We start from the raw sequence: 12,590 nt of genomic DNA on the forward strand, positions 1-12,590 counted from the left end.
AGTTAGGATGAAACCTTGGAATATTGAATATTTGCATGTATAATAGAGAAAACATCGATCCAAGGTTTATAGGGTTGCATGTACACCATAGTAGTGTTAGAATGCTCAAGACCCATCAGTGGTATCAGAGCCTAGGCTTATTTTTAATTATACTTGATGCAAATTGCTGAAAAAATCGATTTTCCGGTGGTCTAGACAATGGACTCACCGAGTCCACTGATGGATTCACCGAGTCCATGCATAAAATCATCCAACTCATCGAAGTTGGTTCATGAACTCAAAGAGTTAGACCCCCAGACAACATATCTTCGAGTTTTAAGGCTAGAATTGGTCTAGAATCATTACCTTAAACTATTTTGGACTTATAAAACTTTTTTTTTGATTTGGTAATGATTATGGTAAACCAATTTCAAGGTTATTATCAAATTTCAAGTTTATGTGTGTTTATGTAATTCTTGAAAATGTTGATAGGATTGTTCGTACACTTATGAGTTTTGGTAGATAATAGGAATTATTTGCAAATTAGTTGCTAGTTAATTCTTAATCTAAATGTTTTTTTAATAGAGTCCGTAATTTTTCCTCAAGTTATGGATTACCAAAAGTCATTTCTTTTAAAGATCCATTAAAATGCATATGTTACACAATTGAAGAGTCTTTTTGTTTTATGAACTCCGTAACTTGTCCTCAAGTTATAGATGTTCAAGAGTCTCTTCATTAATGTTTTTAAAACCTTAATTAAACTCATAAGTTATGAAAATCCTAAATTTTTTGAATAGTTCAAAACATGCCCTCAAGTTTTGGAATTTTTAAAGTTTCCCCTCATGAATACTTTAATTCCAAGTTAAACCCTTAGAATTTTAAAAGTTAAAATTCAACCCTTATACTTTATAGTATTATAAGTTAATAATATATATGTATAAGAACAAAGTCAGTCTTACCGTTAGTAGGCCTCATTCACGAAGCTGGTCTATAAGGGGGTATAAGGTTACTGCCTATAAAATGGCAGTTTAATGGGTGTCCACTCTCACCCACTGCTTCCTTGACTGGTGCAGGGTCGTTAGCCGAACGGGTTTGACAGGACTCTAATTCTCTCTTCATTATAAGTATAATGATAAATATAAAGTAACTAAACCTTTTATAAATTCCCAATCTTAGTTACATTATGAAAATGTGAATTTGGTGCTAACCCATGAAATTACACTTTGAACTTTGCTTAAGTCGTTAATGGAGCGTGTGTGGTTAACCGACACACTAACCTGGATTTAACAAGGTTGGAAAAAGGAGACTTAAGGTTTATGATTGATCGGCAAAGCGCATGTGGTTAAACGGCACATCGATCAGGTGATAAAAATTAAGAGTACAAGGTATATTTGCATGGTTATTCACACCTTGTTTTATGATCCTTGGCATCCCAGTCACAACCCTTGAGAGGGCACAATTAAGATTGAAACATGCCATTGAAAAGTTCAATTAATCTCAAAAGATCTAGGAGTTTTAAATCCAATTAAAACCTGGTGAATTATTTCATTTTCATGGTGGAAATTGGTGAATCGTCATTTGCCTACCTTCAAATATTTTATAGCTTGGATTACAGCATCCCTCTTCCAAGTTATAAAATATTGTCACCATGGAAATATGAATTTGATTCTTTCATTTGTGGTAGTGTCTAAATTTACCAAATAAGGAAATATTATCATCACCTAAGTTTCAATTAGACAAAAATTTGGAATCATGCAAGTTGTATCATATGATGAATGAAAATTTTCATCTTTGGAAAATTAAGACTAATTCCTTGTTCATATGTATATGTGAGTCAAGTGAAGGACTAAGGGATCGAGTACATAATCTTGTGCATGGTTCGAAGATCGGATTCTTAAGCTAATACTTAGGAGTTATGATAGACTGCTAAGAAATATGTAATAGCATAGTTTTCATTTAAAGTTGCATTGTAAGGGAAACATTTTTTCCGCATTAATAAATAAATAAAATTTTGTTTATATCTCCTTGCAATGGCATTTATGGAAAATTGATGTTTGTATGTTTCTAGCAATAATGGAAATATGAATTTGACTCTTTCATTTGTGGTAGTGTCTAAATTTACCAAATAAGGAAAGATTCTCATCACCCAAGTTTTAATTGGAAAGAAATTTGGAATCATGCAAGTTGTATCGTATGATGAATGAGAATTTTCATCTTTGGAAAATTAAGACTAATTCATTGTTCACATGTATATATGTGTCAAGTGAAGGACTAAGGGACCGAGTACACATTCTTGTGCACTAGTCTAGTCCACCACAAAGATCGATAAGAATATTCATCATGATTTACTAAAGCTTAGTAAACTTGTTTATACTTATAAGTTTAAGCATAATTTTGAAACATTGGAAAAGTTACAATGTATGGCAGAAAAAATCAGAAGAATCAAATTAGGTAGAAGGATAAAAGTTTTTCAAATCTGAAAGGATGGGAAAGTACTTTAGTATCATGTTTTGTGATCATCTTAATGATTAAGAAACCATATCACAATTGGTCCTCTAAGGACATCTTAGTGAATTCCTATGGCTAAGAAGAGGAATCGTGAATTGTTAAAATGGTTAAATGAAGAAGATGAGTCATACTTCGTTCCAAAACAATTCCTAGAGTCATACTCCAAGATTTTAAATTTAATGACATATCTTAAAAGAAGATTTATAACACTTGTCAAATGTAAGAGTAAAATGTGCTCTACTCTTGTACATTTGAAATTGGTAGGTTGTGATGTTTTGGATAAAAAAAGACCAACTAAGGCCAATTGTGTTAAGTGTTTGTGAAACGACCCAAAAACACGACCCAAAAATTTTCGTTTTTCCATATAATCAAAACCATAATATAAGTGTCATAACATAAAACATACGCGATGTATCCCCAAAACATAATAAAATATTGTTCGGAAAACTGTATCATACTACATCAATCCAAAACATCAAGAGACATCCCCCATGATAAAGCTATGCTGTGGTGTGTGCGATGCTGTCACCCCGAGCTTTTCCCTTTGCTTGCGGAAGTACCTTAAACCAAAACTGAAACTGTAAGCACGAAGCTTAGTGAGCTCCCCCAAACTACCACATACCATACGATAACATATAAAGACATATTGGGCCTTGCCCACTGCATCGGGCCGAAGCCCGGAAACTGCATCGGACCGAAGTCCGGAACTGACTGGGACCTTGTCCCCTGCATCGGACCGAAGTCCGGAACTAACTGCATCGGACCGAAGTCCGGAACTGACTGGGACCTTGTCCCCTGCATTGGACCGAAGTCCGGAACTAACTGCATCGGACCGAAGTCCGGAACTGACTGCGACCTTGTCCCCTGCATCGGACCGAAGTCCGGAACTAACTGCATCGGACCGAAGTCCGGAACTGACTGAACATGGCATAGCATAACACATCAACTAGCATAACACATATACGACATGCTACATCGGGCCGTGGCCCGGAACACATAATACTTAACACATAAAACATAGCACGCAATTCCTGTTTGAACCACGAAGGCCTCGAACATACTAACTGCTGCATCGGACCTAAATCCGGAAACTACTGCTAACTGAACGGGCCGGCATTGTGGCCTTAGACCCGTTCCTACTGGAAGGAAACTCACCTCGTAAGCTGGCTGCTGAGTGTGTGGCTCGGGAAGCTAACGGCGGCTGCTCCTGAATCTCCTCGGCTACAAGTCCATAAACACACTCAATCAAATACTAAACACTGCGCTTGGGGTAAAATGACTCTTTTACCCATGGTCAAAGTCAACTCTCTTTTGGGCTGACTCGCCGAGTTGGCCACCCAACTCGCCGAGTCCTACTCTCACTTTTCACTTCTGCTCACTGCTACTCGTTGAGTCTGGCATCGACTCGACGAGTACCATCTTGATCCAAGAACTCAGACAATCTTCATCCGACTCGCCGAGTCGTATGAACAGACTCGACGAGTTGTTCTTGATCCCAAGAAGATTGCCTTGGACTCGCCGAGTTGTATGAACAAACTCGTCGAGTCCCTCCATCACTGAGTCCACTCTCAACTCGCTGAGTCCACTCTCTAACTCACCTCGTACACTCGACACTGATAAAACTGAAGGACTCGGGACTCGCGACCCGACTCGTCGAGTCATTCTTCCGACTCGCCGAGTCGCCGCCATGCAACTGATTTCTACTTGATTTTGTTTGAATCCAATGCATACAATTGATAGATCTGAGTCCAATAAGCTGTTTTACCACGTAAAGTTTCCAACTTTACATGCACAACCTCATGAATAAAGGAAATAAGGCTAAAGGATGCATAAAATGGGTAGATCTATGGTTATCATGCAATATAACTCCAAACAGACAATAGATATGGGCTCTACAACACCCCAACATTCAGATCCATAGATATTCCGACTTAATAAGACATTCATGCAAGTGTAAGGCTTGGAACAAGCATCAACTAGCTCTTAGGAGAGCTCTAATGGAAGTTTAAAGCATATAACAAGATGGAACTCCGAAAATACCTCTATTAGCTCTTATTTGGCCTTGGATCTTTGCACTACAACACTTCTCCTTGCTTCTTCCTTCTCCTCCTTCTTCACACCTTCACAAAATGGCACCAAAACACATATAAGCTCTTCAATGGAGGTTTGGGGCTCTAACACTGTGTTCTCAGGGTGAGGGAGGCGAGAATGGAGGCTATAAGGTGGTATAAATAGTGGGCAACCCGGGAAATTTAGGGTTTCACCCAGACAGGTGGACTCACCGAGTCGGGGATATGGACTCGTCGAGTCCCCGGCTCACGCGTGCCCTCAGACGCAACCCGACTCGGCGAGTCAGGCTAGAACTCGCCGAGTCCCTCTAGAAAAACTCACTACAATTACCAATAAATCAACATACCGGGAACGGGTCGTTACAGTTTGTCTTGATAAGAAGTTGTTTTGCTATAATTAAAGGAGAGGAAATGTATACTTAATTTTCAAATTTAAAGCGTAGATCATGAGATTTTAATCAAATTTATTCTATATATGAATGTTATGTTGGAATGGTTCAACATAAGAAAATTTTATCTAAGGGAACATTATTTGCGTTTTAGAATTCGATTGTGATTACGACATCCCTTTTCATAATCTGAATTATGAGAACATGGCAAATAGAAATAGAAATATTATAGCAAAAGATTGGTCTAGTATCATGTCTTTATGTGAGACATCATGAATCGTGTCCCATATGTGTAAGATTTAGGATCGATTACATGTGCTATAATATTCATATGCTCTAAAAAATTTCAAATGCGTAGGGCATTAAGAGAGAAAAAGTACTAGAACTGGATATGACTAATTTGATTAAGCAATTGTCGAGGACAATCTAAGGTTTACCAAAGATTAGTTGCTCACAGACAGTTGGAAGTATGGTGTAAATTTTTGGAGAGGACCATATTGACATATTCTGAAAAGAGGCAATTTTTGTTGAGAAGTGATAGTTAGAATAGTAATATGGAAATGTTTCATAGGTGGAAGTTATTCATTAAATTTGTGTAAGATTAGGAAACTTAATTGATATGTGCATAATTAGTTAATTATTTAGCATACATTTTTATTCATTTTTAACTAATTTTGTGTATAATGTGGACAAAAGGTACTTAATAATGCTTAAATTTTGTTTTCAGTCCAAAAGACATGCTTGGGAGTGAAAGGAAACAAAGGGAAGAAATTAGAGACCAAAGAATAAAGAATGAGGGACAAAAGCTTAGCTACTCGGCGAGTTCTTGAGGCTACTCGGCGAGTACACTAGAATATTCCAGGAGATAAGTCAAGACTTCTGGTATAAGACGGATAACAAGCATCTACTCGGCGAGTTGGGTCTGCTATTCGCCGAGTACACCCTGTTTTGTGATAATTATAAATATCAAACCATTATCCGAATGGAAAAGACTTTTGGCAATTTTTGAGAGCTGAACCTGCGAAAAAAGAACCCTTGGAGGAGCTAAGGAACCCTAACCTTCAATCCTTTGAAGAATCAAGGCAATTAGGTTATTCATTCCACTTAGCTTTAGGATTTAAGTATGTTTAGCTTAGTTGAATTTGTTTTTAAGTTTGTTTTTGCTATGACTATGAACTAAATTTGTTTTTTTTCTATTGGGGAAGACCAATTTACTCCTATGGATTAAAGTATACTTTTTGATTGATTGTTATTTGGTTATATTATTAAATTAAGTTTCTTAAAGAACCTTATGCATTAATGACAACTATTTTTTGTTAACTGGAAGGTAATTAAGCTGCATGAACATCTCTTAATTATTAACCTCATATGTTATGTGAACACTTTATCATATGCCTAGGAATAATGAATATGATACTAGGATTAATTAGAGAATGGGTAAATTAATGTGTGAGCTTGTTTGATAAACCAACAAACAAGAGGTTAATTGAAACACCAACATGATTAACCAACTACAAATCTTATTTAATCCAAACAATTGAACTAGGGAATTAATTAGCTTAAACAATTGGCCACTGATTGAATTGATTAGTTGTCTAACGGTTAGGAGTAATGAACATGAATCTAACCACTATAGTTGGTAACCAATAATAATTAATTTATCATTTAAATAACCATAGGAGTGAATTGGTTGAACCTAAATAGAAACCCTTTATTAAATTTGGTGAATTTGTCATTTGCTTTAATTGTTTAGTTAGCTAAGTGTTTAAGTGCTTTCTTTAAGTTTCTAGTGTTGTAAAACTAGAGAAAAAAACCCTTTTACTTTTATTACTTGCTTAGTTAAAATTAGTTATTAGATTGATTTCCGTTCCCTGAGTTTGACACCCTACTTATCCAACTATACCACTAAAAGACAGGTTCACTACCTTTGTTTGCTTAATTTATTAACTAAAAGTAGGATTAAAACTAGCTCGTTTCACACACATCAAGTTTTTGGCGCTGTTGCCAGGGAACAGTTCTAAATAATTTATCTAATTCCTATTTTTTTTCGATCATTTGTGTCAGTTTACTAGCACAAAGTTAATTTACTGCAGTTTAATAATTAGTAGTTAGGTTTTCGCATTTGTTTTACTTTTTATGTTAAGTTTAGATTTCTTTCAAAAATACACTGCTACTCGCCGAGTGCATTCGCACTTACTCGGCGAGTATAATAGTATTTTGCCTTTAATTTTCATTTTTTTAGTTGCATTTTGTTTGTTCTTTTTATGTTTTTATCTTGTTTTATGTCAGGACTTTCATGACCAGGGGATCAAACACCCTGCTGGTACCTTCGTTTGAAGATCCCGAATCCGCATTGAGAAGGAACAGAGGAAAGGACATGGAGAGCTCGAATACACCAAAGAAGTCACTTTTGTCTAATTTGAAGACTGTTTTTGGGAAGAAGAAGAGCAGCAAATCAGGAGCATCCAACGCATCTTTAGCAACCGAAGACCCGATCAAGGAAGACACCGAGTACGACACCGAGGAGGAAGAAGAACCTACATACAGGCACGACTCCGATTCCGGCGACGAGTTAGCTCATACCATGGCTAACATTGATGAAATCCCCATGGGAGAGTGGAAGAAGAGGATCCGCGATGACACCGGCCCGAGACTTGTGCAACCCGCAATTCCCGCTACTGCTACTTTCGAGCTAAAGGGCCACATACTCGCCCAGCTAAAGGAAATTCCTTTCTATGGAAACGACCACAAAGATACCTACAAGCATTTGGATGAAGTCAATGATGTAGCTGATTACTTTAATGTCACAAATGTGCCTCACGAGACTCAGCTACTTCGCATGCTTCCAGTGACATTCAAAGGTGCTGCAAAAGACTGGCTCAAGTCACTTCCCCCCAGATTAGTGACCACATGGGCCAAGATGAAAGAAGAATTCATTGATCACTTTTTCCCACCTTCCAAGATAGCAAAGTTGAAGAAGGCCATTGCTAACTTTGAACAAAAAGCTAGAGAGTCGTTGTATGAAGCTTGGGAGAGGTACAAGAGCTTGCTAAGAAACTGCCCACACCATGACCTTAATAGCCAGCAAGAAGTTTCCATTTTCTATGATGGAGTAAATGTTACAACCGGGCAGCTACTTGACTCGCAAGGCCCGCTCACAAAGAAGCCACCCCCGGTCATCAAGGAATTGATTGAAGAATTCTCTAAGCACTCTAGACAATACCACAACCCAAGAAATGATGTTACTAGGGGAGCCGCATATGCAGCTACTGAAGACTTGTCCACGGTCATGGCTATGCTAAAACCATGTACAGGAGGATGGATAAAATGGATCAAACGATCCATGCTATTCGCGTTGGTTGTGAAAATTGTAATGGACCTCATCTTACTAGAGACTGCGACTTGGATGAAAATGGCAACAAAAAGGTGCAAGTATGTTACTCAAGTGGCTACCCATATGATGAAGACTGGCGAAAACCAAAGAAAGACTGGCTCCCATATGAAGAGTACAAGAAGGCTAAGGAGGAGAAGTACAAGCAGAAATGAAGAGGTTTTTACCAAAAGGAGGAGTCGACACAAGAAAGAAAACCAAATTTGGAAGAGATGCTTACCAAATTTGTAGTTGCTTCAGAAAAGAGACATAGTGATCATGATGCTGCAATTTGAGAAACAAGAACTATCCTTAGAAACCAGCAAGCATCTATCCACAACATAGAAATGCAGCTAGGGCAACTTGCTCAACAAATAAACCAAAGATCACCGGGAGAACTTCCTAGTAAAACCGAAAATAACCCACGAGGCGCGCACATAAATATAGTTACAACAAGAAGTGGTAAAATAATCAATCCTCTGGCCCCTATTCAGAATGAAGCACCCAAAGAAGCACAGAAGGAAGAAGCAGAAAATCAAAATCTTCAATCTGACAACTCCACTCGCCGAGTACAAAATATGGACTCGGTGAGTCCACTGCAAAATCCGAAGGATCAGACCCCTAAAAAGCTTTACCAGCCTCCATTGCCATACCCAGCCCAAGCTAAGAAAGAGAAGCAGGAAGAGGAGTACCAGAAGTTTCTAGATTATATCAAGGCTCTTCAAATCAACATACCCTTCATCGAAGCTGTCGTACAAATGCCTAAATATGCAAAGTTCCTTAACGAACTTCTCACTAATAGAAGGAAGATGGAGGAAGTGAAGAAGGTAGTCCTCAATGAAAACTGCTCAGCTGCTATGCTAAATAAGCTACCAAAGAAGAAGGGTGACCCAGGGAGCTTAACTTTACCTTGACAATTTGGCAACTTGGCTACCATTCATGCTTCGGCCGATTCGGAAGCAAGTGTAAACCTCATGCCATATTCATTGTTCAAGAAGCTGGGTCTCCCGGAACCAAGACCAATTCGCATGGCGATTCACTTAGAAAACAAGACAGTCACTTTTCCAAGAGGCATATGTGAAGACTTACTGGTCAAGGTGCACAAATTTGTATTTCTCGCTGATTTCATAATTCTAGATATGGAGGCAGATCCACAAGTCCCGATCATCCTCGGAAGACCCTTCCTCAACACTGCGAGTGCTATAGTAGACATGAGGGATTCGAAGCTTGCTTTGCGGGTAGGTGATGACTCAGTAACTTTTGGGGTTGATCAAGCCATGAAGTATGCAAGGAACAGTGACGACAAGGCATTCTCAATTGACATGCTTGATGAATTATTGGAGGAATGCGTAAGTGAAGATTCCAGCAAGTCCACAATATTTGATGAAGAATTTGATGTAGAAAAAGACTTAATGGAGATCGAGAGGTTGCTAGAGGAAGCTGAGTTTGAAGAATTGGTGAAGCAATCTGACAGCTCTACTCGCTGAGTAGGGCCGAGCTACTCGCTGAGTTCATCCTTAGAAAAATCAGAATTCGTAAATGCAGCTACCAACTCGTCGAGTCCCTTACCTGCACTCGGCGAGTACAACGATCAGAACCCAAAAACTGAGCTCAAAAAGTTACCAGAACATTTGGAGTATGCTTTCCTTGAAGATGGCAACCAAAATCCAATAATCATAGCCTCTGACCTATCCAAATCTGAAAAGGAAGAGCTAGTGCAAGTTTTTAAGAAGCGAAAGCGGGCTATAGCACGGAGCATCACCGACATCAAGGGAATAAGCCCTTCTTATTGTTCTCACAAGATTAATCTGGAAGAAGGAGAGAAGTTGGTTGTACAGCACCAAAGAAGATTAAACCCAAATATGCAAGAGGTGGTCAAGAAGGAAGTGGTCAAAATTTTAGATGTGGGGATTATATATTCCATTTCCGACAGTCCGTGGGTGAGTCCGGTCCAAGTAGTGCCCAAGAAAGGAGGGATGCCGATCATAACCAACGAAAAGAACGAGCTTATTCTGACACGAACGGTAACCGGTTGGAGAGTGTGCATCGATTATCGAAAGCTAAACGATGCCACTTGTAAAGACCATTTTCCCTTACCTTTTATTGATCAAATGTTAGAAAGATTATCGGGCCATACTTATTATTGCTTTCTAGATGGATTCTCGGGTTATTTCCAAATACCCATAGACCAAGAAAAGACCACATTTACTTGCCCAAGTGGGACTTTTTCTTATAGACGCATGCCCTTTAGGTTATGCAATGCACCTGTGACTTTTCAAAGGTGTATGACAGCCATATTCCACGATATGGTGCAAAAATTCATGGAAGTTTTTATGGACGATTTTTCTGTTTTTGGATCTTCCTTCCATGATTGTCTAACAAATCTTAACTTAATGCTTGCTACGTGTGAAAAAACCGACTTGGTCCTCAACTAGGAGAAATGTCACTTTATGGTCAACGAGGATATACTTTTAGGCCACAAGGTTTCCAAAATCGGAATTGAAGTGGATCGGGCAAAGATTGACACCATTGCCAAATTACCCCCACCAACTAATGTGAAGGGCATTAGAAGTCTTCTAGGTCACGCGGGTTTTTACCGGCGTTTTATAAAATATTTTTCTAAAATAACTAGACCTCTAACACAATTACTATTAAAAGATGAACCATTTAATTTTACTAAAGAGTGTTTAGAGGCATTTGAATTTTTAAAGGAAAAATTAACTAATGCCCTGATCATTATTGCACCAAATTGGAATTTACCATTTGAAATAATGTGTGATGCTAGTGACTTTGCATTAGGAGCTGTCGTTGGTCAAAGGGTTGATAAGCACTTTCGACCCATATATTATGCTAGCAAGACTTTAAATCCAACCTAAGAAAATTACACCACCATGGAAAAAGAATTATTAGTTGTGGTGTATAGTTTTGATAAATTCCATCCTTATTTAATTTTATCTAAAACAACAGTTTTTACTGACCACTCTGCTATCAAGTGTATATTTGCCAAACAGGATGCCAAGCCAAGATTGATACGATGGGTGCTACTTCTTCAAGAGTTTGACATAGAGATACTAGACAAAAAGGGAATGGAGAATGTAGCAGCTAACCACTTGTCAAGGCTTGAAAACCCACGATTGCAAGAAGATAGAGTTGGAGATGATCTTCCGGATGAGTATATTATGGTGACCGTGGGAGAAGAACCATGGTTTGCAAATATAGCTAATTACTTAGCTAGAAAATACATCCCAAAAGATCTCACAAGTCAACAAAAGAAGAAATTCTTTTCTGAAATAAAGTATTACTTTTGGGATGAACCATATCATTTCCGAAGCTGCGTGGATGGAATCATACGAAGATGCGTGTTCGGAAATAAAAGCCAAAAAATATTGGAGCATTGTCATAGCGGGCCCACGGGTGGACATCATGGAGTACATTACACTGCGAAGAAGATCTTTGACATTGGGTTTTACTGGCCAACGATTTTTAAAGATGCAACCCAATTTGTCAAAGAATGTGATGCTTGTCAAAGAGTGAGAAACATTTCATCTCGAAATGAAATGCCACAACATAGTATCCAAGTGTTCAAAGTATTTGATGTGTGGGGGATCGGTTTCATGGGACCATTTTCCATGTCCAAAGGCAACAAATACATATTGGTGGCGGTGGATTATGTATCCAAATGGGAGGAGGCACAAGCTTTGCCAACTAATGATGGTCGGTTGGTGGTGCGGTTTTTAAAGAAGTTATTTTCAAGATTTGGAGTCCCAAAAGCTCTTATAAGTGACCGAGGCACTCATTTTTCCAATGATCAACTAGAGAAAGTGCTAAGGAAATATGGGGTAACCCGTAAATTTTCTACATCCTACCATCCACAAACTAGTGGACAAACCGAAGTGTCAAATCGAGTTTTAAAGAGAATCTTGGAGAAATTGGTGGGGAGCAATCAAAAAGAATGGTCGTATAAGCTAGATGATGCACTTTGGGCCTTCCGTACAGCTTTCAAAACGCCTATTGGTACTACACCATATAGATTATTTTATGGAAAGCAATGTCATTTTCCGGTGGAGATAGAGCATAAAGGTTTTTGGGCTTTAAAGATGTGCAACTTCAACATGGAGGAGCTCAAGAGCAACCGGTTAATGCAAATGAATGCTCTTGAGGAACTTAGAAATGATGCATACACTAGTTCTTTGATCTATAAAGAGAAGACCAAGATGTGGCATGACAAGAGGATAAAAGAAAATAAAGAATTTCATGAAGGCCAAAAGGTGTTGC

The 12,590-nt window shown here is 38.4% G+C and overlaps 1 protein-coding gene and 1 non-coding gene across 2 annotated transcripts; one reads left to right on the top strand and one right to left on the bottom strand.

Moving 5' to 3' along the window:
- Positions 1-7,913: 7,913 nt before the first annotated feature.
- On the bottom strand, positions 7,914-8,020 carry LOC145007743 (small nucleolar RNA R71). The gene has a single exon (XR_013663111.1). It is a non-coding gene; the product is annotated as a small nucleolar RNA R71 (small nucleolar RNA).
- Positions 8,021-9,343: 1,323 nt separating this feature from the next.
- On the top strand, positions 9,344-9,802 carry LOC145007222 (uncharacterized). Its single transcript, XM_078966195.1, has one exon. It carries the CDS (start codon positions 9,344-9,346, stop codon positions 9,800-9,802), a length of 459 nt encoding a protein of 152 aa, XP_078822321.1.
- The last annotated feature ends 2,788 nt before the right edge of the window (positions 9,803-12,590 follow it).

Source organism: Lactuca saligna, chromosome 7 (assembly GCF_052625555.1).
Source record: "Lactuca saligna cultivar CGN05327 chromosome 7, ASM5262555v1, whole genome shotgun sequence".
NCBI lineage: Eukaryota > Viridiplantae > Streptophyta > Magnoliopsida > Asterales > Asteraceae > Lactuca > Lactuca saligna.

What these genes read in the sequence shown, in the direction of transcription:
- LOC145007222 (XM_078966195.1), top strand. Translation starts at nt 9,344, where the DNA reads ATGGCGATTCACTTAGAAAACAAGACAGTCACTTTTCCAAGAGGCATA.